This window comes from Erinaceus europaeus, chromosome 13 (genome assembly GCF_950295315.1).
Source record: "Erinaceus europaeus chromosome 13, mEriEur2.1, whole genome shotgun sequence".
Lineage (NCBI taxonomy): Eukaryota > Metazoa > Chordata > Mammalia > Eulipotyphla > Erinaceidae > Erinaceus > Erinaceus europaeus.
The window spans coordinates 1,750,756-1,778,546 of record NC_080174.1 but is presented as its reverse complement, the minus strand read 5'-3'; the positions used below and the strand labels follow the sequence as shown (position 1 = coordinate 1,778,546).

At 51.7% G+C, this 27,791-nt stretch overlaps 2 protein-coding genes across 6 annotated transcripts in view; one reads left to right on the top strand and one right to left on the bottom strand.

The window, feature by feature from the left end:
* Positions 1-25,011, bottom strand: part of PACRG (parkin coregulated) — a 326,166-nt gene extending 301,155 nt beyond the window's left edge. For both annotated transcript variants that reach the window (XM_007529646.3, XM_060205143.1), the window contains exon 1: positions 24,779-25,011. In XM_007529646.3, the coding sequence (XP_007529708.1) occupies positions 24,779-24,934 (156 nt within the window). In that variant the 5' untranslated portion in view covers positions 24,935-25,011. The remainder of the gene's footprint in view (positions 1-24,778) is intronic.
* Positions 25,012-25,422: 411 nt separating this feature from the next.
* The window catches only part of PRKN (parkin RBR E3 ubiquitin protein ligase), a 362,091-nt gene continuing 359,722 nt past the window's right edge, over positions 25,423-27,791 (top strand). For 3 of the 4 annotated variants that reach the window (XM_060205131.1, XM_060205132.1, XM_060205130.1), the window contains exon 1: positions 25,423-25,545. In XM_060205131.1, the coding sequence (XP_060061114.1) occupies positions 25,539-25,545 (7 nt within the window). In that variant the 5' untranslated portion in view covers positions 25,423-25,538. The remainder of the gene's footprint in view (positions 25,546-27,791) is intronic. The other variant, XM_060205133.1, reaches the window with a different exon arrangement.

Here is a 27,791-nt window from a genome sequence, read left to right as displayed (position 1 = left end):
CAGCACAAACGCAGGTCTGCGTGGGTTCAGATTCTGACAACATGTGTGCACTGCGGCATGCATAGCTAATGCTAACAGACAGAATGACAACCCTGCTACTTTTTCTTAGATTCATTTATTTGGTATTACGGTGAGGGAGAGAATGGCTCTGACATGCATTGTCAGGGGTTGAACTCAGGCTCAGTCAACCTCACATGTAACAGTCCTATCCTGGGCCCTGACAATCTCTTTCCTTTAATCTGTGGATTATAGACCTGAGAGGAAAAAAAATATTTACTTTTATTTTAATCGGAGAGAGATATACAGAAATACCAGTGCTCTGCTCAACTCTGGCTGATGGTGGTGCTGGGGATTGAACCTGGGATCTTAGAGCCCCAGGCAGGAGAGTCTTTTAGCAGAACCATTATGCTGTTTCCCCAGCCCAAGAAATAGCCGCATTTAGTAAGCAGTCTTATACATACTGAGAGGTCCCTCCAACACCTCAACTATGCCAAGAATGAGGGTGTCACTGCCATCAGTAAGCTCACAGGGTAGGAGGGGGGCTGACATGATCCCATCCGATTCTTTATGTCAGTGAAACTGGTCTACTCTCTTATTGGTCTAAGAAAAGAAACACAGGGGGCCAGGTGGTGGTGCACCTGGTTAAGTGCTCACATTACAGTGCTCAAGGACACATGTTCAAGCCCCTGCTTCCCACCTGTAGGAGGAAAGCTTCAATAAAATAAAATAAAATGGGGCCTGGTGGTAGCGCGCCTGGTTGAGCAAAGCACATGTGGCAATGAGCAAGGACCTGGGTTCTAGCCCCTGGTCCCCACCTGCAGGGGGAAAGCTTTGCAAGTGGTGAAGCAGGGCTGTAGGTGTTTGTCTGTCTCTCTCCCTATCACCCCTTCCCTCTCGACTTCTGGCTGTCTCTATCCAATAAATAAATAAAGATTAAAAATTAAAACAAACACTATCATCTACAAAAAATAAAATAAAACAAAAAATTGATAACTTCAATTAATTAAGAAAGCTTTAAAATATGTACATTCAAGTTTGCAAAGCCATTGATGATGAGAAAAGTGCGTTGTGTTCTGAGTTCATTTTCCAGGGTGTGAATAAACATTTGTGGGTTTGCTCCAGCTCCCGTTTGCAGACGAGCAAGACTCACCTGCGGCTGGTCGGTCAGAGGTCAGGTGTCTGTTGCCAGTGAGAGACACGGACGCAGCCTCCTGTCTGATCAATTTGGCGAGTAGAACAAGTCGTCTTGCAGATCTGTCCAAGGAGCCCAGCAGTATGCAGAATTCTAAAACAAGAATCTTTACGTGCCTTCTGAAGGTTTTTTCTTTTTCCTGTGAGAGACAGGGATCAGAACCCTGTTCCTCTATACCTTGTGGTGAGCCTGGGACTGAACCTGGGGCTCAGGGGGCCTCGGGGATGAACGTGCTGTGCTCTGACACACTGAGCTGCCCCCCTAGGCCCAGCAGACAGAAGTTTCTAGTACAGGTGTCAAATCTGTGCCCTGAAGGCCCTCCACCTTTCCCAGGAAGCGACGTGACGCTAGCCAGACGTGACGCTAGCCAGACGTGATGCTGCAGGAGGCTACAACACCCCAGTGTCTCTCTGCTTTAGGAGAGGCCTCTGCTGTCTCTCCAGGTCTCTGCTGTCTCTCCAGGCCTCTGCTGTCTCTCCAGGTCTCTGCTGTCTCTCCAGGTCTCTGCTGTGTCTCCAGGCCCCTGCTGTCTCTCCAGGTGTCTGCTGTCTCTCCAGGTCTCTGCTGTCTCTCCAGGCCCCTGCTGTGTCTCCAGGTCTCTGCTGTCTCTCCAGGCCCCTGCTGTCTCTCCAGGTCTCTGCTGTCTCTCCAGGTCTCTGCTGTCTCTCCAGGCCCCTGCTATCTCTCCAGGTCTCTGCTGTCTCTCCAGGTCTCTGCTGTCTCTCCAGGTGTCTGCTGTCTCTCCAGGTCTCTGCTGTCTCTCCAGGCCCCTGCTGTCTCTCCAGGTCTCTGCTGTCTCTCCAGGTCTCTGCTGTCTCTCCAGGTGTCTGCTGTGTCTCCAGGTCTCTGCTGTCTCTCCAGTTCTCTGCTGTCTCTCCAGGTGTCTGCTGTCTCTCCAGGTCTCTGCTGTCTCTCCAGGTGTCTGCTGTCTCTCCAGGTCTCTGCTGTCTCTCCAGGCCTCTGCTGTCTCTCCAGGTGTCTGCTGTCTCTCCAGGTCTCTGCTGTCTCTCCAGGTCTCTGCTGTCTCTCCAGGCCCCTGCTGTCTCTCCAGGTCCCTGCTGTCTCTCCAGGTCTCTGCTGTGTCTCCAGGCCCCTGCTATCTCTCCAGGTCTCTGCTGTCTCTCCAGGTCTCTGCTGTCTCTCCAGGTCTCTGCTGTGTCTCCAGGCCTCTGCTGTCTCTCCAGGTGTCTGCTGTCTCTCCAGGTCTCTGCTGTCTCTCCAGGTCTCTGCTGTGTCTCCAGGTCTCTGCTGTCTCTCCAGGTCCCTGCTGTCTCTCCAGGTCCCTGCTGTCTCTCCAGGTCTCTGCTGTGTCTCCAGGCCCCTGCTATCTCTCCAGGTCTCTGCTGTCTCTCCAGGTCTCTGCTGTCTCTCCAGGTCTCTGCTGTCTCTCCAGGCCCCTGCTGTCTCTCCAGGTCCCTGCTGTCTCTCCAGGTCTCTGCTGTGTCTCCAGGCCCCTGCTATCTCTCCAGGTCTCTGCTGTCTCTCCAGGTCTCTGCTGTCTCTCCAGGTCTCTGCTGTGTCTCCAGGCCTCTGCTGTCTCTCCAGGTGTCTGCTGTCTCTCCAGGCCCCTGCTGTCTCTCCAGGTCTCTGCTGTCTCTCCAGGCCCCTGCTGTCTCTCCAGGTCTCTGCTGTCTCTCCAGGCCCCTGCTGTCTCTCCAGGTCTCTGCTATCTCTCCAGGTCTCTGATGTCTCTCCAGGTCTCTGCTGTCTCTCCAGGTCTCTGCTGTGTCTCCAGGTCTCTGCTGTCTCTCCAGGCCCCTGCTGTCTCTCCAGGTCCCTGCTGTCTCTCCAGGTCTCTGCTGTGTCTCCAGGCCCCTGCTATCTCTCCAGGTCTCTGCTGTCTCTCCAGGTCTCTGCTGTCTCTCCAGGTCTCTGCTGTCTCTCCAGGCCCCTGCTGTCTCTCCAGGTCCCTGCTGTCTCTCCAGGTCTCTGCTGTGTCTCCAGGCCCCTGCTATCTCTCCAGGTCTCTGCTGTCTCTCCAGGTCTCTGCTGTCTCTCCAGGTCTCTGCTGTGTCTCCAGGCCTCTGCTGTCTCTCCAGGTGTCTGCTGTCTCTCCAGGCCCCTGCTGTCTCTCCAGGTCTCTGCTGTCTCTCCAGGCCCCTGCTGTCTCTCCAGGTCTCTGCTGTCTCTCCAGGCCCCTGCTGTCTCTCCAGGTCTCTGCTATCTCTCCAGGTCTCTGATGTCTCTCCAGGTCTCTGCTGTCTCTCCAGGTCTCTGCTGTCTCTCCAGGCCCCTGCTGTGTCTCCAGGCCTCTGCTGTCTCCCGGGCCTCTGCTGCCTCTCCAGGTCTCCGTGCTTCAGCTATGGCTAGCTGAGACTGTGAAGTCAAGCATTTACATCCGGGCGCACACGTTTGCTTCTCCTGAGTCCGCCTATGCTGTCTCCCAGGCCTCCCACACCTTATGCTTTAGCCTGGTTTGGTCAATGTGGTTGATTCTGATTTCTCCACTTCTGTCCATGAGTGAGATCAACCCATCTCCATCCTTCTCTTTCTGGCTGATCTCACTTCACAGGATTCCTTCAAGCTCCATGCAAGATGCAGTGAAGAAGGTGATTTAATCATTCTTCACAGCTGAGTAGTATTCCATTGTGTATCTAGACCACAACTTGCTCAGCCACTCACCAGTTGTTGGACACCTGGGTTGCTTCCAGGTTTTGTCTATTACACATTGTGCTGCTATGAACACAGGTGCACACAGATCTTTCTGGATGGGTGTATTTGGTTCCTTAGGATCTGTCCCCAGGAGAGGAACTGATGGGTCATAGGGCAGGTCCCCTTCTAGCCTTCTGAGAGTCTCCTGACTGTTCTCCACAGGGGCTGGACCCACTGACATTCCCACCAGCAGTGCAGGAGGCTCCTTTGTCCCCACAGCCGCTCCAGCATTTGTTTTTACTGCCTTTTCTGTTGTGTGACATTCTCACAGGGGTGAAGTGGTATCTCACTGTTGTCTTTACTTGCATTTTGCTGACAATAATTTGGAGCATTTTTTTCATGTGTTTGTCAGCCTTTTGGATCTCTTCTGTGGAGAATATTCTGCTCACATCCTCTCCCTAGTTTTGGGTGGGATCCTTTGTTTTCTTGCTGATGAGTTGGGTGAGCTCATTATATGTTTTGGTTATTAGCCTCTTGTCTGATGTGTGGCATGTAAAGATCTTTTCCCATTCTGTGAGGGGTCTCTTGGTTTGGGTGATGGTTTCTTTTGCTGTGCAGAAGTTTCTTGATTTGTTGTAGTCCGTTGGGTTTATTTTTGTTTTTGTCTTCCTTGCAATTGGATGTGTGTCACTGAAGATGCCTGGAAATATAGAATGAAAGAAGTTCTGCCAATATGTACTTGATAGTTTCTGGTCTAACTTCCAAGTCCTTGATCCATCTGGGACTGACTTTTCTGTGTGGTGGCAGGCGGTGGTCCAGTTTCCTTCTGCACATGCCAATGTGTCAACCCGCTTTTCCCTAACACCATTTGCTGACGAGACTCTCCTTTCTCCATGTAATAATTTAGCTCCCCTTGTCAAAGATTAGATGCCCAGAGTTCAGAGACTGCTTGTAATTTCCACTTTAATTTATAAAATTGATGGTTGGTGATCTTCTGAAATGTTTTCTTAGTTTTCTCGTAATGGAAGGAGATAGTTTTGTATGTGCGAATCACTGTGGATGTGTGTAACTCTGATCCGGGGTAATTAGCAGTGAACATGATCTATCTTTGATGCAACAAATCCCGAAGGGAAATAAAGCACATACAGAGGGATCAAGCTCATTGCTGTTTTTACTAATAACATTTATAAAACTGTTGTTGATCTGTGACAATAACCATGATACCACCCAGAGTTCTAAAATACAATGGCAGTGCAAAATTCAAATATGTCTTATGTTCATGTTAAGGCATTTAATAGTGTGTCATTTTACTTTTAAAAAAAAGTCACAGTCTTGTGCAAAAACTACTGACTTTTTTTTCAAAACACAAACTGCAGGATCAGGAGAGCTTGTAAAGGATTTACTGTTTGGCTCTGGGACTAGTTATTCATGGTGACTTTAATTTAGGATAGACAGTTGGTGAAATATATCTCTCTGTGGATTCTCTTCTAAGTGAAAAGCGCAAAAGGAAGGTAGTTAGCCATGATCTATCTTGTATTTATCATTTTATCTGGCATTTATTATGTAATCATATTTTTTCTAGTATTACTTTCTCTAGCATAGGCTACATCAATGACTTTAACTCAAAGTGGTTTAGGAGAAAAATACTAAAATGTAAATTATTATCTACCCAGCAGAATTATTCTTAATAATACCATCAACTCAGATGCTTCTTCTTAAATGACATTAGTTCTGGTTTTAAAAAAGTGAATTCATGAGTGATGCTATGTCAAGCTTTTGCTTAGGCTGTGGCTCTTATATGTGAATGGAAAACTTAACAACACATCTTTCCCAAAACATGACATTTTCATTACCACAGGTTAACTGAGCTACCTCATACTTGAGTTGTAAAGAATTTAAATCATTGGATTCCAGCTATTCAAACTATTTTAAGTATTTTGTTTGTTTTGGCAAGAGAAATGGGGAAAGAGGGAACAGAGCACCCTGAGACCAGGATTGAACCTGCAGCTCCCAGGGCCGCAGGCATGGAGTCTGCTGGGATTCTCCAGCTGCCTAGTGTCTCTGCTCTCACCTCAAGCAGTCACCCTAGTTACTACACCTTGGAGTCTCTCTAACTAGCGTCAGGCCACAGTCCTGTCAAGGGTGTGTCTGTACACCCCCCCGACACACACACACACACACACACACACACACACACAATGCAGCAGGTGAGTTTTGAGTGCATTCTTCTCGACAATATGAGCAAAACCCACAGGCCATCCTGAATTCACTCTAAAGGTATTCAACATGAAATAGCGCACGTGCGCGCGCGCACACACACACACGCACACACACACACTTGCTCCTCAGAAAATAAAATCACCGGCACACTCCTGACACATTCTAGAATCCCAGTCCTCTCGAGTAAGCCTGAGTGTAGACTATCCCTGACCGTTAGGCCCTTTCTCAGAACTTCTAGAGCAAGAACTTGCCAGGCCCCTTGTGTGACTTAAGAGAAACAAAACGATAGGTCTCTGCACAAATTTCCTCATTGTTTTCAGATTCTTTTTTTTTCCAATTTGTTTTGTTTTGCACTTTCTTCTTGTTGATGGACATCAAAGAAACCATGAACATTTAATGACACCAGTGGATCTTAACCCTCAGTTTTCTTCACCTTTTAGCAGTAGATATAATCCAGGAGAGATCACTGTTTTATGGACGATAGCCAAACTTGCAGGCCTGTGTCAGAATGGCCCATGACGGAGCCCATGCTTACTCTTCATGGCTTCCATCACTGGATACTAACGCTGCTTCCATACAGAGGGTCTCTGTAAGAAGTCGGCTGCGATTATGGCCGCAAACCTTAGACAAGACACATGTTTCCAGTTTTTATAAAACATTACCAGACCTTAATCTGGACCAATAATGAAGAAGGAGGAGGAGGAGGGGGAGGAAGAGAAGAAGGAGAGAAGAAGGAGAGGCTGGTAAGCTAAGTCACATGGAAGGGCACCTACTCTGCCCTCCACATGATCCAGGCCCGAGCCCACCGGACAACAGTGGGAATTTCTTCCTCAGTCTCTCTCTCTCTCTCTCTCTCTCTCTGTGTCTCTCTCTTTCTCTTTCCACCTGTCTCTCTATCTAAAAAAGTTGGTCCAGAGTGGTGAGGTCCCAGTGCTGATAAAAATAATGAATAAATCAATCAATCCAGGGTTCTGGGCAGTGGTCCACCTGGTTGGTTGAACCCACACATAGTAATGCAAGGACATGGGTTCAAGCCCCTGGGCCCCACCTGCAGAGGAAACACTTCATGCATTGTGAAGGAGGTCTGCAGGTATCTTTCTTTCTCTTTCACCATTTCCCCTTCCTCTTTCAATATCTCAATTCTCTCTGTCCCATCAAATAAAATAGACAGGAAGAGAGTCAACTTTTAAGACTCAGCAGTGAATTTACAGTGCTGGCACTAAGCCCCAGCAACAATCCTGGTGGCAATAAAATATGAATAAAGTAAAATAAATTAATCCAAGCAGTTAAAATTGTAGGAAACCATTCCACCAGGGCCTAAAACACTTGTCACATTTGGTTTTTTTTTTTTTTTTTTTTTTTGGCATTACTGAATGGGAAGTGAGTCTGGAAAACACCAGAGGGAAGCCAGGCACCGTTTCTCTGATCTGAGAGAGGAGAGAGGAAAGACAGTTGGAAGTAATTATAGGCATTGGCATGACTTAGAAAAGGAAAGAAGGCAGAATTGAATTAAAATGAGAAAAAAAATCAGACATAGATATAAAGTCAACCCATATCTGTGAGCTTGGGAGAACCACTGCAGTTAATGGAGGGAATGGGGGCACCTAGTTCTGGTGGTGCAAATGGTGTGGGATTGTAGCCCTGTTATCTTAGGATTTTTAAACCACTAATGAGGAAAAAACACTATAGAGAAGAGGGACCAGGTGGTGGCACAGTGGGTTGAATGCACAGGTTAACATTCACAAGGACCTGGGTTCAAGTCCTCCAGTTCGCATCTGCTGGGGGGGTTTGGGGGGAGCTTTACAACTGGTGAAGCAGTGCTGCAAATGTCTATCTTTATCCCTCTACCATCTCACTTTCTCTTTGTCTTCATCCACTAAATGAATAAATAAAATATTTAAAAATACATATTATAATACGGAAAGATATAACTACAGAAAATAAATTATATATCCACAAAGCATCAAGACTATTACATCAGATTTATAAACCACCAACATCAGACCTCTACCACTGGGGAAGGTGAAACCTTGTGCGGTAAATATAAAAAGGGGAGAACAAAGTCACAATTTCATGTCGCCTTCATCGCCAGAAAAGTCTGTAAAGAATCAAGATGACTGAGAAGAATGAGAGCCTGGGGGTGGTGGTCACCCAGAAAGCAGGCATGCTGAGGGCCCCAGCTCCAACGCACGGCCACATGCACCAGGGCAGGCCTCTGGTTTCTATCTTCCTCTTGAGAGACTCTCTTTCAGGTGTAGTGAATAAAAATAAATCTAACAAAACAAAACAAAACAAAAAGACGACAGCAACCAGGGAGGTGGTGAGTGCACTGTGCTCCAAGCCTGCAACCAGGCACCATCTGGTGGCACCAAACATTTCTGGGCAAAGTTGTGCTGTGGTATCTCTCTCTCTCTCTTCTCTCCCTTTTCTCCCTCCCTCTTCCCTCTTCCCTCTCTCTCCTTTCTCTTTCTTTCTCTTTTTCATACACTCACACAATAAATTAATAAACCTTTTAAAATAAAAAGACCTGCAATAAATACAGTGGTAAAAAATAAGACATTGAGTAGATATCAAGAAGGTTATGAAAAAAGATTTTAATGTGTGTGGGGCTCCGATATCCCAGATTCAAGTCCCAGAACCACCATCAGCCAGAGCTGAGCAGTGTTTCTGCTTTAATTGTTTTTCTGTTATGGGGGGGACAAGGTATCTCATGTGACTAGTGCACATACTGTGTCATGGTCACAGCCCAGATCCCCACAATATCAAGGGACCTTGTTGCTGGGGTCGCTCTGTCTTTCTACCTGGAAAAGTCACCCTGAAATGGTGAGTCCTCAGGAAAATAATTAGCAAGGAAAAGCAAGAGAAACAAAATTGTATGAATAGGTAGAAATAAGTAATCTATCCGAACTAGAAGGATGGGTGGATCTGAGTCCAGAAATAAGTGCAGGAGAAGAGAAGCAAATCACAGATTAAATCTCACCAAGGAAAAAATGATATTACAGTGGAGAATACGATGGCAGGGACTCGAACTTCAAACGCGGGAGTCAAGCGTCCATGAGGGGGTTCCAGCGTGCCGGCCAAGGGTGTGGGCGCTGCGGGGGCAAGTCCTCCAGGGCGACTCACCCACCGGCAAAGGACTCGGCATTTCCTTTCCCTTCTTGTAGAACTCTGCCTGAGCATTTGCCTCTTCTGAGGGAAGCGACTGGTCATTGACACAATATTAAATCAACAGTCAGGCTGCAGAATGCAAGTGAAAGACACACTCCCACCTTCTTCCCAGACGGCAGAACTGTCATTCTACAGCGGACAAGGTCTCCACGGGGACAGTGGCCTCCTCCAGCCCAGTGTTTAGCCAAGTCTAGCAACCCCCTCTCTCACTGGCTGAGGACGGAACACTGAGTACCCGTGTCCCACACACTAGGGCTGCAGCAGGCTGCCGGATGGGCCCTTAGGCTGGGACTGCTGGCCCACGGGAGCTTGGAGAAGCTGCGTACCCCCCCAGGGCAAGGACAGATGAGACCACAAGAGCTTGAAGAAGCCGCGTACCCGCCCAGGGCAAGGACAGAGGAGGCCACGAGAGCTTGAAGAAGCCGCGTACCTGCCCAGGGCAAGGACAGAGGAGGCCACGAGAGCTTGGAGAAGCCGCGTACCCCCCCAGGGCAAGGACAGATGAGACCACGAGAGCTTGAAGAAGCCGCGTACCCGCCCAGGGCAAGGGCAGAGGAGACCAGGAGAGCTTGGAGAAGCCGCGTACCCGCCCAGGGCAAGGACAGAGGAGGCCACGAGGGCTTGGAGAAGCCGCGTACCCGCCCAGGGCAAGGACAGAGGAGGCCACGAGGGCTTGGAGAAGCCGCGTACCCGCCCAGGGCAAGGACAGAGGAGGCCACGAGGGCTTGGAGAAGCCGCGTACCCGCCCAGGGCAAGGACAGAGGAGGCCACGAGGGCTTGGAGAAGCCGCGTACCCGCCCAGGGCAAGGACAGAGGAGGCCACGAGGGCTTGGAGAAGCCGCGTACCCGCCCAGGGCAAGGACAGAGGAGGCCACGAGGGCTTGGAGAAGCCGCGTACCCGCCCAGGGCAAGGACAGAGGAGGCCACGAGGGCTTGGAGAAGCCGCGTACCCACCCAGGGCAAGGACAGACGAGGTCACCTGGAGAAGGCCACCTGCCAGCGGGAAGAAGGACCCTGACGAGCTGGGAGGCCCCTGAGCCTGCACGTTCCGACCTCCAGAACTGTGAGCCATCAGGGGTGCCAGTCTGTTCTGCAGCCCAGACACAGGGCCTGAGGGAGGGCCGCCGTGCTTCTGGGAAAAAGATGCCCTTGGCTTTTATTTGTCTTTTCAGTTAAAGGCTTTGCTTTTGGATCGTGTGCAAGGGTGTCTAGATGATCTCGTGTCAGAGGATATGCACGCTAGGAAATTTAAGGAGAAGAGCCTTATGACCATCTCAGTGGGTGCCATGCACCGGACCTCACAGTCTCTCACAGTCCAGGCAACCCAAGACGGAGTGAGACAGTCTGCCCAGTGCAGCTCTTGTCCGAGTCCCCAGGGGGACCTCTGAGGAGCTCCCCAGCTTATTTTCAGACCCACGTGTGTGGAGAGCAGTCAAGGTGCTGCACGAGGAAACAAGCCAGGGCACTCACCTCCCTGACCATGGACACTCGTGACACGACAGCAGCGCGTCCATGTGGGGGTGCAGACTGAGGAGGACAGACGTTCGGGCTTTGGCTACCGTTTAGTGTGGCCTTTACTTAGTGGGTCGAGACAGACAGAAATGGAGATGGAAGGGGGTGACAGACAGACAGAGAGATGCCTGCAGCCCTGCTTCACCAGCTGCAGGGCTTTCCCCATGCAGACGGGGGACTGGGTCTCGAACCCAGGTCCTTGTGCACTGCTGCATGTGCCCTCCACCAGGTGCGCCACCGCTCGCCCCCCTGGCCACTACTTATCGGTGATTTGTGGGTGGGAGCTCATCCTATGACATCACCTCTCATTCTGAAACATGAACCAGCAGCTGCGTGACTGGTGCTGTGTATGTGGACGTAAAAAGAAACACCAGGAGTCAGACTGAGAGATCCCTGTGACTCAGGCACAAAGCACAGGCCACGAAGGGGGCTCTGAAGGGCACTTTACAATTCTGCACATCAAATAGCATGCAAAAAAAAAAAAGAAAGAAAAAGAAAGAGTGTAAGAAATACAAATGCAAGACAAAGGCTAGGAGAAAATGAGTGCAGTTTATACCCCAAATCTATCTGTACCCAAAGCATACAGGCTCGTCTGCGTATCAGTGAAGACGAGGACAGACAGCCCAGTCTGAAATAAGGCAAAGGCTAGATAAGGTACATCACAGGGGCAGAGAGACTGTGTGTGTGTGTGTGTGTGTGTGTGTGTGTGTGTGTGTGTGTGGTGTGCATGTGCGCGCGCGTGCGCGTGCGCGTGCATGCGCGCGTGTGAAAAAGCCTATAAAATATGAAAAAATAAAAGATTACAACACAGGTCACCACAGAAATGCAAAATTAAAGCAAGATGCCAGGGGCCAGGCAGTGGTGCACCTGGTTGAGCACACACATCACAGTGCGCACCTGGTTAAGTACACACATCACAGTGCACAGGGACCCAGGTTCACCCGTGGTTCCCACCAGCAGGGGGGAAGCCTCACAAGAGATGAAGCAGGGCTGCAGGTGACTCTGCCTCTTTCCCTCTTTTTTCTTGTCCCTACCCTCTCAATTTCTCTCTGTCTCTGTATAATAGATAAATAAATATACATATATATTTTTAAAAAACAAGATGCCATTTGATCTCTGTTAAGTTGGCACCGTTTTTAGTGTTATGCCTCCTTACTAAACCCCAGAACAATGACAATTAGTCGGGAGTTTGGAGAGTGGAACCCGAGAATCAGTATTTGTAAAATCTCCAATTTGCAACTGGAGAACCCCAGTCTTAGACGCTTCCAGGGCACCTTGATGCGTATCATGTGAGAAGTGCAGAGGCTAGACGCAGACCCCGAGCACAGGCAGGCGAAGAGGTGGGAAGGACCCCAGAGCCAGTGGCTCAGACCAAAGGAAGGAGTGGACAGGCAGGGCTCCGCCGTGCAGGTCTGGGACCCGACTAACTGCAGACTTCAGCTCCTGGAGACTTCTCACTCACTCACTCACTCACTCTACTTCAGAAACTGGATTTCAAGGAGCTCCTTCAAGATATATTTTATTTTTTAAGTAGAAATATTCATTCCAACATCAACACATACAAGCATAAAAAACAAAACCTGAAAGCTGACTGCTGGGTGACTAAGTCAGTCATGACACATTCAGAAGACAGAATTTAATGGAACTTTTTCTTTTTTGCCTCTAGAGTTGTCGCTGAGACTCGGTGCTGGCTCAGTGGATCCACCGCTTCTGGTGGTTATTATTTCCATTTTATTGGACAGGACAGAGAGAAGTGGGGGGGGGGGAGGGGTAGAGAGGGAGAGAGGCAGAGAGACACGTGCAGACCTGCTTCACTGATTATGAAGTGACCCTCCTGCAGGTGGGGAGCTGGGGTTTGAACCTGGATCCTTGCACGGGTCCTTGTGCTTAGTACTGCATGGTGCTTAACCAGGTGCACCATTCCCTAACCCCTGATGAAATCTTTTAGATGCCTGTGAGGGGGTTGCAATGACATGTTGAAATATAAGCATGTCAACGCCCATGTTCAGCGGGGAAGCAATGGCAGAGGCCAGACCTTCCACCTTCTGCTCCCACAGTGACCCTGGGTCCCTGCTCCCAGAGGGACAGAGAATGGGAAAGCTGTCAGGGGAGGGGAGGGGATGCGGAGCTCTGGGGGTGGGAACTGTGCGGAGTTAGTTGTGCCCCTCTTAGCCAGTGGTTTTTCTCAATGTTTCCTTTTTCATAAATAAATAAATTAAAAAAATAATAAAGACAGAAAGGAAGGAGGAAAAAAACATGGCCACTGGGAGCAGTGAATTTGTCATGCGAGCACCAAGTCCCAGCAATAACACAGGCATCGGATAAAAGGACAAGACAAGACAAAGAAATATAAGCGTGTGTGAAGGAACCCGGAGTGTCTCACTGAAAGGAAGATCAGACTCCACCATGAAGCCAGGTAGGCAGCTCTGCAGACACATGTGCACATGCATATCTGTCCCTCCCCATCACGCACACTCACACTCTCCCGCACTCCTGAAAGCTGGGCAACTCAAAGAACCGCAGACACGCACAGTGAGCAGAGGCCATGGCATCACTGCAGGTAGCGGATGAAAGCGGAGCCTTCAGGACGGAAACGGAAGGAGCAGGAGTCAGTCTGTTTCGTCTCTGAGCTTTGGCCTGACGTCCTTAATGCTTCTCAATTCCCGTTATCTTGTTAAAAACATGTTTTCCGTCATCTTTTAAAATATATATTTTATTTACTTTAATGAGAGAGGTATAGAGCAAGACTGGAGCTCTGCTCAGCTCTGGCTTATGGTGGCACTGGGGATTGAACCTGGGACCTCAGTGCCTCAGGCATGAAAGGCTTTTGCAGAGCCCCTGTGCTGTCTCCCCCCCCCCCCGACATCATATTGGATATCTCACCAAACACAGGTCCCTCTGGACAGCCTTTTTGGACCTGGCCTATTCCACTCCACTGAGTGCTGTGCTGTCGTAGACAGACACACTTCCTCTGTGGCAAAGGACTGGAGATAGCTGCCATCTTGCTCTGCTCAGAGGGGGGAGCAGAACAAGAACTAAAGGACATGCAGTCTGCCACTGCCAGGATCCCACCCTGACCTCCTGGCAGACACCTCACCATGTGTCCTGGAGCCTCCCTCCCCAGAGCCCTGCCCCACCAGGATCCCACCCTGACCTCCTGGCAGAGGCCTCACCCGTGTGCCCTGGAGCCTCCCCTCCCCAGAGCCCTGCCCCACTAGGGACAGACAGACACAGGCTGGGGGTGTGGATCCACCTGCCAACACCCATGTCCAGTGGAGAAGCAATGACAGAAGCCAGAGCTCCCACCTTCTGCTCCCCATAGAGAATTTGAGTCCAGACTCCCAGAGGGATAAAGAACAGGGAAGCTTCCAATGGAGGGGATGGGACAGGGAGCTCTGTTGGTGGGAACTGTGTGGAATTGTACCCCTGTGATCTTACAGTCTCGTTCATCATTATTAAATCACCAACAGAAATCAAAAGAAAGGCATAAGCAGTCTACACTCCTGGTCTTGAACCACACCGGAACACCAGGCTCTCTGCCAACTCCGTCTCAGGACACCCACCCCCTTTAATAGAACCTGCTTGGCACTTGCTGAGCCCACCGTGCATGTCCTCTGCTTTTGTCTTGTTTATAAGAAACAAGGGTGTAGATGTGATGGTGGCACATGTACTTCAAATGCTAGGAGGTCAATCTCTGAAAATTCGACCTACGGAATGCTTGAATTCCCTTTGGGGTGGAGAGCCTCCATCTCCTGTGATAATGAGAACTGTACAATGTTCCCCTTTCAGCAGCCAATGCCAAGAGGCTGGGAATTAAATCAGAACATCAATCAATCAATAAATACAGTGACCCATTTGGGTGGCAAGATTGATTGTTCTCTTCTGCTTTGACCATATTTGAGTTCATTGCTGCTGCTGATTCAGCCTCCTTTGTCTCTGATCACTTTCATTTCTTTCCAAGCCCTGGTGTCTTGATGGCTAGGCATTTACTGTAGCTCCACTGAAGCTGGCTGAAGAACACGTTTTAATAAATACATAGATAGAAAATCGTGTTTTTTTACATTTAAAAATAATTTTCACAAGAAAGGGATGGGTGTCACCACTGAGAGTAGAAAAATATACCTCAGAGAGTGGGAAACAACAGTCGGAACTGACACAGACACAGAGGCAAGAGGTCCTTACATCACTTAAAGTGGGTCAGGAAATAGGCACAGGAAGCAAGGAGAAGTCAGACAAGGGGGGACTTAAAAGACGCACAGCAGTAGCTCACCAGACCTCATGTGAGAGGACCCAGAGCCCCCCAGCTCAGTGCCGGCACCACCCTAGGCCAGAGCTGAGCAGGGCTCTGTCTGACATCCTCTCTACTGAAAATAAAGAAAGGCATCCTATAGAAAAATAAAATCAGAGAGAAACATGCGACACTTGAAAAGTAACTTCACAAAAGAGGACCGTCAAATGATCAATGAAACATAAGCTTTAAATTCCATTAAACATAGTACAACCGAAAAATGATAATAATCTTGTTATATACCCACTAGACTCACATATAAAACCAGGACACAGCTATTTCCTGGTGAGACTACAGAGTCAAGGACACTCTCACATGGAGTTAGCAAGAGCTTAACTGGGAAGAATCAATTTGGAAAGACATTTGCATGTGGTCATTAAGTACAGCTTGGGCCCCAGCAGTGACCCTGTGTAATAACTTACCTCAGGTAAGTATGTTCTCACCCTCAAAAGTAATGCAGCATAATTCTGTGACAATCCAAAGCTAAGAGTCACACAAAGACTCATCACAGAGGAATGGAGATAGCAGTGGTTGTGTCTAATGTTTTCAAAATTATTTTTATTTATTTGTTGCATAGAGACAGCCAGAAATTGAGAAGAAGGGGGAGACAGGGAGGGAGGGAGACAGAGAGAGACACCTGCAGTCCTGTTTCACCACTCGTGAAGCTTTCCCTCTGCAGCTGGGGACCAGGGACTTGAACCCGGGTCCTTGTGCACTGTGACACAGGCACTCAACCATGTGCATGACGGCCCAGCCCCACAAGTGGTTATGTTTACACACAGGAACACTACACAGGAGTGACAGCGTGTCTCCCCCACTTTTGCTGGTTGATTTAGGTAACTGGCCAGTTATCTCTGACTTACTGAATTTCTTTTACCCTCTTTTGTCTGTCTTCCTTGAAGGTGACTTTCCCACCCTTAGGACGTCAGTGTGCCAACAAGGATCAGGTCTCTGAAATCTTAAAACCCTCAACTTTGGCCCCCCAAAGCAAGGCCCCAGCTCCTCCTCCCTTTCTGTCCACCAGCACACACCTGGGCGTGGGTTGTCCACTCAAGGCCTACAAGTCATAAACACTGAGTCCACCTGTCCTGGTGGGCAGTGACTGTCAAAGACCTGACTGCAGTCAGGCCTGAGCCGATACGAACACCGACTCCTGGAGCCTCGTTGGGTCAAGCGCAGGCTGGCCAGCTGCTGTGTTGCTGTGTTGACAACAGCCCTGCCCAGAACGGGAGGCAGCACTGATCACTTGTTAGGGCAGGTTAGGGCCAGGAAGCCCTGCACCCAGTCCCACAGGGCCTCCCTGAGACCAGAACCGTTGTCATCTGAACGGTTGGTTTCGGGTTCTGTCACTGAGAGGCCAGAGGAAGAGGCTGGGCCTTCTGTTTCTCTCACCCAGAGGGAAGAAAAAGGGAGAGGGATGCTTGAGGAGGAGGTAACAACTGTGGGCCAGGATTAGGGAGGAGAAGAGGGGCTGGGGAGACAGCACAGGGGTTCTGCAAAACTCTCTCTGCCTGAGGCTCTGAGGTCCCAGGTTCATTTCCCAGCACCACTATCAGCCAGAGCTGAGTAGGTCTCTGGTCTGTCTATCTATCTACTATCTATCTATCTATCTATCTATCTATCTATCTATCTATCTATCTATCTATCTCTATTTCTCTTATTAAAGTAAATAAAATACATATTACAAGAAGAAAGGAAGGGAGAAGAGGGTAAGGGCCTAAGAGAGGCTAGAGAAGGTCCTGCTGGGCTCGCTCCTGTCCCTTCTGTCCAAATGGCCCGTAGGCTCTATTTGCATGTTTTCATTTTCCTCAGTAAACTTGCAATCTCTGGCATCCACCTCGCAGTCAAGTGGGACAGCACCCAGTGAGCCAGACATGGTGGGGCAGACACCTGGGCCTCACCCGCTGGGGCAGTTTTCACGCAGCCATGGTCTGTGTGGAGGGATGTCATGGATACAGCAGTGACTCCAGCAGCCAAACACATCATGACTCCATGGATGCAAACACCTGTCGGGTGGTGTGATTTGGGTGCTGGGGTTGTGAGCGGAAGGGCCTGGGCTCTATGGGCCTGTTCCTGATCTGGCCCTGGCTGCCCCAGTGCCTGGGCTAATGCTCTCCATTCACCTGCAGTATATGTATGGTCCATCTGCACATTATTCAGCAATCAAAATCTAAGGAGATGAATAGTAAGAGTGTTCAAGCCCTCTAGTCTCAGAAAAGTCTGGCAGTCTAGATTCTACTTCCTGCTCTGCCATTTAAGAATGGGCCAAAGCCACCATCTCATACACACACACACACACACACACAGTCACAGACACACACAGACACGCACACAGACACACACACAGAGCCACACACACACACAGAGACACAGACACACACAGATGCAGACACACATACACAGACACACACATAGACACAGACACACACACAGATGCAGACACACATACACAGACACACACATACACAGACACACACACAGACACACACACAGCCACACACAGAGACACAGACACACACAGAGATACACACAAACACAGACACACACACAGAGACACAGACACACACACAGAAACACACAGATGCAGACACACATACACAGACACACACATAGACACAGACACACACACAGATGCAGACACACATACACAGACACACACATACACAGACACACACACAGACACACACACACAGCCACACACAGAGACACAGACACACACAGAGATACACACAAACACAGACACACACACAGACGTAGACACATACACACAGACACACACACACACACACACACAAATAAATGACCTCAGTGTGCTCCACAGAAGAAAAGTAGTTTTGCCTGCCGTTTAGAAGACCACGTGGGGAAAAAAATGGGAAAGGCCTGACTAAAGCCATCTGTCTCACTCATCCAAGTGCCAAGGCATCGTTACAGCTACAATAACGAACACACGTTGCACTCAGGGCACACAGGACCATCCTGACTGATATGTGCGGCTCCTGTGACAGTGCCCTGCCCAGCCAGGAAAACAGACGGGGATTCCTACCTCACTGTCTAAAGCCAAAGGAAAAGACTCCTAAAACAGAACACTGAAAGGATGACATGACGAGACTGGGGGTCAGAGTCCCGCCATATTTCCCAGACCATTTCAACCTCTCACAACAAGCATCATTAACTTTCTCAGCAAAACCAATTAAAATACGACACAAGTAAACGCCAGTTATTCTCACCCCAACATTTTATGCTTGCATGGCCCCACTGGCATTGTATCAGTGCTACTAGTTCAAAGGTGGCCATCTAGTTTTGGGTATAGACATGCCATTAGTTCCAAGCATGGGGGCACCAGGAGGTGGCACACCTTACGTGCTCACCTTACAGCACGCAAGGATCCAGGTTCAAGCCCCTGGTCCTCACCTGCAGGGGAAAGCTTCATGAACGGCGGAGCAGGGCTGCAGGTGTCTCTCTGTCTCTCTCCCTCTCTGTCTCCCCCTCCCTCTCAATTTCTGTCTCTGTCCAAGAATAAATAAATAAAAATAAAGTAGTTAGAAAAAGAATGATTTGCTCTCTGATGACCAGGTGACGGTGTACCTGGTTGAGCACACATTGCAATGTACAAGGACCTGAGTTTGAGCCCCCAGTCCCCACCTGCGGAAGGAAGGCTTTGTGAGTGGTGAAGCAGGGCTGCAGGTGTCTCTCTGTCTCTATCCCTCTCTACAACCCCCTTCCCTCTCCATTTCTGGCTGTCTTTATCTAATAAGTAAATAGATAAATCTGATTTTAAGAATCCCAAGCATGGTCACTGACTAACGGGACGAGAACAGCCATGCCCACTCCGTGCTGGCACCTTTCATGGAAGTTGCAGACACAGCAAGAGACGAGACGGCCACTCCCTGCACTCGTGGAGCTTTCTCTGCATGGGTGGAGGACTGGGCTTAACCGTGTGAAGAGACAGAGCAGGAAGGCAGGCAGCACTGCTAGAGAAGGGGTGGACGGCATTATTAGGAGGTGGAGCTCTGAACTAGTCAGGAGGTTGATTATTCAGAAACTAGTTGAAGGCCCCACATGGCAGGGGTGGGAAGGGGGAGTGTTTAAGGGCCTTGCAGTTCAGGGAGAGGATGGGGGGTGGGCAGAGGTGCTGGGCCGGCTGCGGCGCTTCAGAGGAGAACCCCAGAGTAGGCTGTGGTGGGGTGGGAGGAGAGGGCAGAGGGAAAGGACACCAGGGTACCAGCACAAGAGGCTGCAGGCTCTGAGGGATGCTCAGACGGAGGCTGGGAGGCTGCGAGGCTGTGAGGCTGCGAGGCTGCGAGGCTGTGAGGCTGGGAATGCCATGAGCTGGCTGCCTCTGGAAGGGGCTTCCAGGATTCCTATAGTGGAGGAGATGGTTAGAAAAAAAATAATAACCTGGGGCCAGGGGGTGGCGCGCCTGGTTAAGCTCACGCATTACAGTGTGCAAAGTTGCAGGTTCAAGGCCCGGGTCCCCACCTGCAGGGGGAAAAGCTTCACGAGCGGTGGAGCAGGGCTGCAGTATCTCTCTATCTCTCTTCCTCTCTGTTTCCCCTCCTCTCAATTCCTCTCTGTCTCTAGCCTATAATACATAAATAAAAACATCTTAAGAAAAAGGGAAAAAATAACCTAAACTAGAGACAGATAACACAGAAAGCAACAAGAAAAGATGAGACTGGCGCTCCTTCCTTGTCCAGTGTTACTGCACAGGACGTCAGGCGCTGCTTGAGAATGGACAGATGACCGGAAGAAGACCATGGAGACTGACGCTCCTTCCTTGTCCAGTGTTACTGCACAGGACGTCAGGCGCTGCTTGAGAATGGGCAGATGACCGGAAGAAGACCATGGAGACTGACGCTCCTTCTTTGTCCAGTGTTACTGCACAGGACGTCAGGCGCTGCTTGAGAATGGACAGATGACCGGAAGAAGACCATGGAGACTGACGCTCCTTCCCTGTCCAGTGTTACTGCACAGGACGCCAGGCGCTGCTTGAGAATGGACAGATGACCGGAAGAAGACCATGGAGACTGACGCTCCTTCCTTGTCCAGTGTTACAGCGCAGGACGCCAGGCGCTGCTTGAGAATGGACAGATGACCGGAAGAAGACCATGGAGACTGACGCTCCTTCCTTGTCCAGTGTTACTGCGCAGGACGTCAGGCGCTGCTTGAGAATGGACAGATGACCGGAAGAAGACCATGGAGACTGACGCTCCTTCCTTGTCCAGTGTTACTGCGCAGGACGCCAGGCGCTGCTTGAGAATGGGCAGATGACCGGAAGAAGACCATGGAGATTCTGTCCTCACAGGGGATTCATACAGGACACGGACATGGGCAGCAATGAGTCCAAGGCACAGGGGCAACCAGTGAGCACAGTGACCTTCCATCCTCACTGCTGGGGCAAAGCAGCCCGGGGGCAGGAGCTGAGGGGCACATCTTCCGCTTCTGCCTGCCCCTGCCCTGCCCTGCCCTGCCCATGCCCTGCTCTGTCCCTGCCCTGCCCCTGCCCTGCCCTGCCCTGCCCCTGCCCCACCCCTGCCCTGCCCCTGCCCCACCCTTGCCCCTGCCCCGGCCCTGCCCTGCCCCTGCCCCGCCCCTGCCCCTGCCCTGCCCCTGCCCCACCCCTGCTCCTGCCCCTGCCCTGCCCTGCCCCTGCCCCTGCCCTGCCCCTCCCCTGCCCTGCCCCGCCCCTGCCCTGCCCTGCCCCTGCCCTGCCCTGCCCCGCCCCTCCCCTGCCCTGCCCCTGCCCTGCCCCTGCCCTGCCCTGCCCCTGCCCCTGCCCCGCCCCTGCCCCGCCCCTGCCCTGCCCCTGCCCCTGCCCTGCCCCTGCCCTGCCCTGCCCCTGCCCCTGCCCCGCCCCTGCCCCTGCCCTGCCCTGTCCCTGCCCTGCCCTGCCCCTGCCCTGCCCCTGCCTTGCCCCTGCCCTGCCCCTGCCAGGACAATCAGTGATCAGTCAGTGTGTGTGTGTGTGTGTGTGTGTGTGTGTGTGCTCTTACACGCCAACGTTCATTAAGCCAAAGGAGCAACTCAAAGCAGAATCCCAACGCTGAGAGTCACAGCTTCATTTGGCAGAAACAAGTGATAGAGGGAAGCGAAAGAGAAGAGGCCAGAGAAGAGGCTGAAATGACAGAGGCCCCCTGGAGGGGTCACAGGGTTTTTCTCCAGGAACTGAGCTGTTCTGAGTGCTTGGAGCCCTGATGAGGAGAGTGGAGCACTGATCCTTGTTTGAGATAAGCACCGGGCTCTTAGGGCCCAGGAGACAGTGTGAGCAGGGGAGGTGGCTCAGGCTGGGGACACAAGAGACCCACAGCCTACTGAAATACAAAGCGGTGGTTTACAGCTCAAGTTGCAGTCTCATTGTCTGTCACCGTTTCCTGACATGGTGGATTAGCGCGGGAACTCGCTCCTGCGTGCGGAGAGCTTAGACATTGCTTGGTGGCCTCTGTTTCTCGGGCCTTTTCAGACCACAGAAAGACCCTTCACAGGGAAAATTAACTATGACATCTGTGTAGTCTGTACTTCCTTCCATGCCTCTCGGTCAAATTCATACCCACATGAATATTCTCAGTGTGATTTTCCTACCGCACTACTTCTGTTACTGTTTGTGACATAGAGACGGCAGCTGCCAGGAAACACAGGAACTATGTTTACTGCGGAGCAACAGTTGGCACTGGGTCTGGAAAGGCTTGTCACTGACACTTGTTATTGTTTTGTAAACTTTCTTTCTCACATAGAGATGGTGTTTACAAAATTCTCTTTTCACTTCTAGTCGTATTTGCTCAGACCACACTCTGTGCTCATGTCACTGAAGCATCCCAGCTCCTTAAGCAAAGGCTGTGTGTGCCTTTGGTGGGAGAACACAAGGACAGGGACCTATTCAGCCCACAAGTGTTTGAAAGAGAGGGTGACAGTGAGTCCAAGTTCTAGGATTAGAAAATTGTGTGGCGGTTGGATTTGGGGACAGGGGTTGTCACCAAGAAAATTTAGATACTAATGTTCTTTTTAACACTGCAAATGTTTTCTTCATATTTTATGTTTATTTACTTATATTGGATAGTCACAAGGAGAAATTGAGAGGGAAGGGGGAGCTAGAAAGAAGGACACCTACAGCCTTACTTGAGCACCTGTGAAATTTCCGCCATGTAGGTGGGGGCCAGGGGCTTGAACCCGGGTCTCTACGCACTGTAATGTCTGTGCTTCACTGAGTATGCCACCACCCAGCCCCATGGTATATTACTTCTCAAACAGAGAAAAGTGTGATGACAGAGATACGGGTATCTGACTTGATGATGTCCAAAGGAATGATGAAATGTTGGATGTGACAAGAGGTCTGATTCCTGCACCGCCGACTGAGTTTTATTGATTTCAGACATCGGAGCTGTGCTTAGAACATTCTTGCATTAGCTTTTGAGCAAGAGAATACCGTTGAATGACTGCATGAGTAGAGAGTAGTGTCTGCCTTTGGGCATCACATTTTGCACTAGATTAATGATCGAGGCATACATCCTGGTTTTACAAGCCAAATGATATTTACTACATGTAAAGATTTTCAAAAAAAAATGGAAATAAGATAAATTGTCTTAAATACATTATTTATAGAGAAGACCTCTTAATAATCAACTTCCTTGCATCTTGTAAGCATGCATGCATAATCCATCTGGAATCACTAAAATGTCCAGTTCTCCATGCTCTATTGATTTTAAATGTTAAGCAATGTTGAAAAATAAACATGGTCATATGAAGACAGGTTTAGGGAAGAGAATCTGACACACTTTCTATGTCTGTGAAAAGATAAGATGACCTTGGACAGATCAAGTTAGTAATAATAACAACGACGACAATAGTAATAATGTGTAGAATGAAAAATAAGTAATCTGGATGGGGAAAGATGTCCGTACTCTAGGACACGAGTACTTCTGCCTCCCAAGACCACACATTCACAGGTAGTACATGCAGAGAGGTGCAGCTGCAACAAGTAGTACCGACTCACTCCTGTGCAAATTGCATCGCTACAAGACAACAAGTTATGCTACAGCCATCAGCCCTGCACAGCCCCTGAACCAAAATACCTTTGAGAAGCAGCCAGGGCATTCAGATATCTGTTATTCATGTACTTTAGGGATTGGTTTAGGAATAAGGTAGTAGGGCCGTATCATTTATGTAAGACAAGTAACGTGACACTGAAAAGCAAGACTATTCATTTAATGTAATGAGTTGCTATATGCTGTCAGATCCTTCCAGAGTGTAAATTATACAAATGTGAAAGCTGCATTTATTATTTAATATCTCATTCCCAGGCAGGTGCTTCCACAGTAGTAAGACTGTGGTTTAGAATATAAACATAAAACTTAAAGCTGTCTGATGACTATTAACACTTTAAAAAGTCTCACACATAAAGCTGAGTCCTTTGTGTACCATTCACATCTTTTCTTGCCTCCTGACTCAGTCGAGACTATTTATTTTTACCAGTACAGATAATAGAAGTGGAATATTAGTTATATTAAGAAAATAGGTAATTCACCTGAATTGTGGCGTGCTTAAAACATAGCATTTAAAAGGTCTCTCTAGAGACTGATTCATACTAGGTTACCTTTCAGTCCTCCCACCGCCCGATCTCATTTTGTAAGAACGTCCTTAGAATTAACGAGAGGACGTTTCTTGAGTTAATGAGGTGGCTCACTGTGGAATACTTAATGAGTGCACAGCTCAGCCTGTACATCAACACACGCGGCCTTTTGCGAGAGCTTGTGACACGCTAGGACTCGCCTTAGACGTAGCCTCTGCTGAGTAGGGGGCAAGTGAGAGCAGCCCACACTTACGAGGGGAGGGGCATGCGTATCTTCCTGCAGATGGCTCAAGAGTGATTTCAGGGCCGTCTAGAAGCCATCACTGACCAGGGGCAGTGCTTCTTTTACATTTTTTTCATTTTTTTAATTATCCTTATTTATTGGATAGAAACAGCCAGAAATCGAGAGGGAAGGAGGAGATAGACACCTGCAGTCCTGCTTCACCACTTGTCAAGCTTTCCCTTGCAGGTGGGAGCCAGGGACTCGAACCCGGGTCCTTTCACACTGTACCACGTCGCTCACCCAGGTGCACCACCACCTGGCCCCTAAATTTTTTTTTTAAATCTTTTTATGTGGTCTGGGAGGTGGCGCAGAGGATAAAGCACTGGACTCTCAAGCGTGAGGTCCTAAGTTCAACCCCCGGCAGCACATATACCAGAGTCATGTCTGGTTCTTTCTCTCTCCTATCTTTCTCATGAATAAATAAATACATTCTAAAACAAAGATTTTTTATTTACTTATTGGATAGAGGCAGCCAGAAATGGAGACGGAAGGGGGAGATAGGGAGAGAGACAGACAGACACCTGCAGCCCTGTTCCACCGCTCGTGAAGCCTCCCCCCTGCAGGTGGGGAAGGGGGAGGGCTGGAACCCGGGTCCTTGTGCACTGTAACATGTCGCTCAACTAGGTGCGCCAGCACCCACGCGGCCCCCCCAATTTTTTTAATGATCTTTTTACTTACTTATTGGATAGAGACAGCCAGAAGTGGAGCGGGAAGGGGGAGCTAGAGAGGGAGAGAGACAGACAGACAGACACCTGCAGCCCTGCTCCACCGCCCGCAAAGCTCTCCCCCCTGCAGGTGGGGACAGGGGGCTCGAACCCGGGTCCTTGTGCGCTGTGACCCGTGCTCACCAGGTGCCCCCACCGGACCCAGGCCGCCGGCCACCCGCCCCGGCGCCAGCCCACGGCCACAGCAGCCGGACAGACGGACCCACGGGCGGCCACCCCGCAGGCAGGCACTTACGACCGAGTTCTTCATCATGGCCTTGACCGTGAAGCCCTCGGACACCAGGGCGTGAGGCGGGTGCACGGGCAGCGCCTGCGGGGCCAGCAGCTTGCTCCTCTTCGGCATCTTGTCGGAGCATTTGCTCAGGCCCAGGGGCTCCTTCTCGGCCACCATGGTGCTAGACAAGGTGTCTGCTTCTCGGGCCACGTGCGGGGCGGGGGCTCAGTGGGATGTGCGATGGGAACGGGACATCGGGGGACAAAAAGAAAAGAAATGCCCGAAGAGAAATGGAAAACAAACCAAAACAAACAAACAGAAGAGAAGCGCGTGATTGGTACAAAAATTCACCCCTCGCCTTGCCCAGGTGGATGCAGATGTTTGGCAGCGCCCAGGTGAAGGCGTCCAGAGGCGGGAGGGGCGAGCGCAGGGCAGGCCCTTGGCTAGAGCTGCCACAGGCTTCCAGGGCTGAGGCTCCGGTTGCTAAGCGACCGACAACACAGCATCCGCCGGGCTCCGCCCACCCGGCGCCATGACGTACGCTTCCTGGCCCGCCCCCCCGGGGAAGCGCCATGCGCACGCGCGGTAGGCGGAGCGTCGCCGTCCGACTACAATTCCCAGAAGGCCACGGGTGGGCGCGCCGGCGACGCCTGCGCACTCGGGCCGGCAGCCAGGCGGGGGCCGGCCATTGGAGCCCGGAGCGCCACCGGTAGGAGGCGCGCACCCAAGGGCGCCGAGGTCCCCCCACGTCCCGGCTGCGACTGCCACCTGCCCCGGGACCATGATAGGTACGTGGGAGTCCGCCGGCTGCCGCCTATCCGCGCCGCGTCGCGTCATGGGGGTCCCGGGGCGCCCGTCGGTGACAACTGTCGTGACAGTGACTGATCCTGCGGGGACGGGTCCGCCGCGCACGCCTCTTCGTCAGGGCTACGGCACGGCGCCACGTGGGGGTGTCGGGGTGGGTGTCGGTGTGGGTGTCGCGCTGGGTGTCGCAGTGGGCACCAGGCGAAGGGCAGTCCTCTGAGCCCAGATCCCCCCAGTCCTCTGAATCCTGATCCCCCCAGTCCTCTGAGTCCTGATCCCCCCAGTCCTCTGAGCCCAGATCCCTCCAGTCCTCTGAGCCCTGATCCCCCCAGTCCTCTGAGCCCTGATCCCCCCAGTCCTCTGAGCCCTGATCCCCCAGTCCTCTGAGCCCTGATCCCCCAGTCCTCTGAGCCCTGATCCCCCCAGTCCTCTGAGCCCAGATCCCCCCAGTCCTCTGAGTCCTGATCCCCCCAGTCCTCTGAGCCCTGATCCCCCCAGTCCTCTGAGCCCTGATCCCCCCAGTCCTCTGAGCCCTGATCCCCCCAGTCCTCTGAGCCCTGATCCCCCCAGTCCTCTGAGCCCTGATCCCCCCAGTCCTCTGAGCCCTGATCCCCCCAGTCCTCTGAGCCCTGATCCCCCCAGTCCTCTGAGCCCTGATCCCCCCAGTCCTCTGAGCCCTGATCCCCCCAGTCCTCTGAGCCCAGATCCCCCCAGTCCTCTGAGTCCTGATCCCCCCAGTCCTCTGAGCCCAGGTCCCCCCAGTCCTCTGAGTCCAGGTCCCCCCAGTCCTCTGAGTCCAGATCCCCCCAGTCCTCTGAGTCCTGATCCCCCCAGTCCTCTGAGTCCTGATCCCCCCAGTCCTCTGAGCCCTGATCCCCCCAGTCCTCTGAGTCCAGGTCCCCCCAGTCCTCTGAGTCCTGATCCCCCCAGTCCTCTGAGCCCTGATCCCCCCAGTCCTCTGAGCCCAGATCCCCCCAGTCCTCTGAGTCCAGGTCCCCCCAGTCCTCTGAGTCCTGATCCCCCCAGTCCTCTGAGCCCAGGTCCCCCCAGTCCTCTGAGCCCAGATCCCTCCAGTCCTCTGAGCCCAGGTCCCCCCAGTCCTCTGAGCCCAGGTCCCCCCAGTCCTCTGAGCCCAGGTCCCCCCAGTCCTCTGAGCCCAGGTCCCCCCAGTCCTCTGAGCCCTGATCCCCCCAGTCCTCTGAGCCCAGATCCCCCCAGTCCTCTGAGTCCTGATCCCCCCAGTCCTCTGAGCCCAGATCCCCCCAGTCCTCTGAGCCCAGGTCCCCCCAGTCCTCTGAGCCCAGGTCCCCCCAGTCCTCTGAGCCCAGGTCCCCCCAGTCCTCTGAGCCCAGGTCCCCCCAGTCCTCTGAGCCCTGATCCCCCCAGTCCTCTGAGCCCAGATCCCCCCAGTCCTCTGAGCCCAGGTCCCCCCAGTCCTCTGAGCCCAGGTCCCCCCAGTCCTCTGAGCCCAGATCCCCCCAGTCCTCTGAGTCCAGGTCCCCCCAGTCCTCTGAGTCCTGATCCCCCCAGTCCTCTGAGCCCAGGTCCCCCCAGTCCTCTGAGCCCAGATCCCCCCAGTCCTCTGAGCCCAGGTCCCCCCAGTCCTCTGAGCCCAGGTCCCCCCAGTCCTCTGAGCCCAGGTCCCCCCAGTCCTCTGAGCCCAGGTCCCCCCAGTCCTCTGAGCCCAGGTCCCCCCAGTGCTCTGAGCCCTGATCCCCCCAGTCCTCTGAGCCCAGATCCCCCCAGTCCTCTGAGTCCTGATCCCCCCAGTCCTCTGAGCCCAGATCCCCCCAGTCCTCTGAGCCCAGGTCCCCCCAGTCCTCTGAGCCCAGGTCCACCCAGTCCTCTGAGCCCAGGTCCCCCCAGTCCTCTGAGCCCAGGTCCCCCCAGTCCTCTGAGCCCTGATCCCCCCAGTCCTCTGAGCCCTGATCCCCCCAGTCCTCTGAGTCCTGATCCCCCCAGTCCTCTGAGCCCAGATCCCCCCAGTCCTCTGAGTCCTGATCCCCCCAGTCCTCTGAGCCCTGATCCCCCCAGTCCTCTGAGTCCTGATCCCCCCAGTCCTCTGAGCCCTGATCCCCCCAGTCCTCTGAGTCCTGATCCCCCCAGTCCTCTGAGCCCTGATCCCCCCAGTCCTCTGAGCCCAGATCCCCCCAGTCCTCTGAGTCCTGATCCCCCCAGTCCTCTGAGCCCAGGTCCCCCCAGTCCTCTGAGTCCAGGTCCCCCCAGTCCT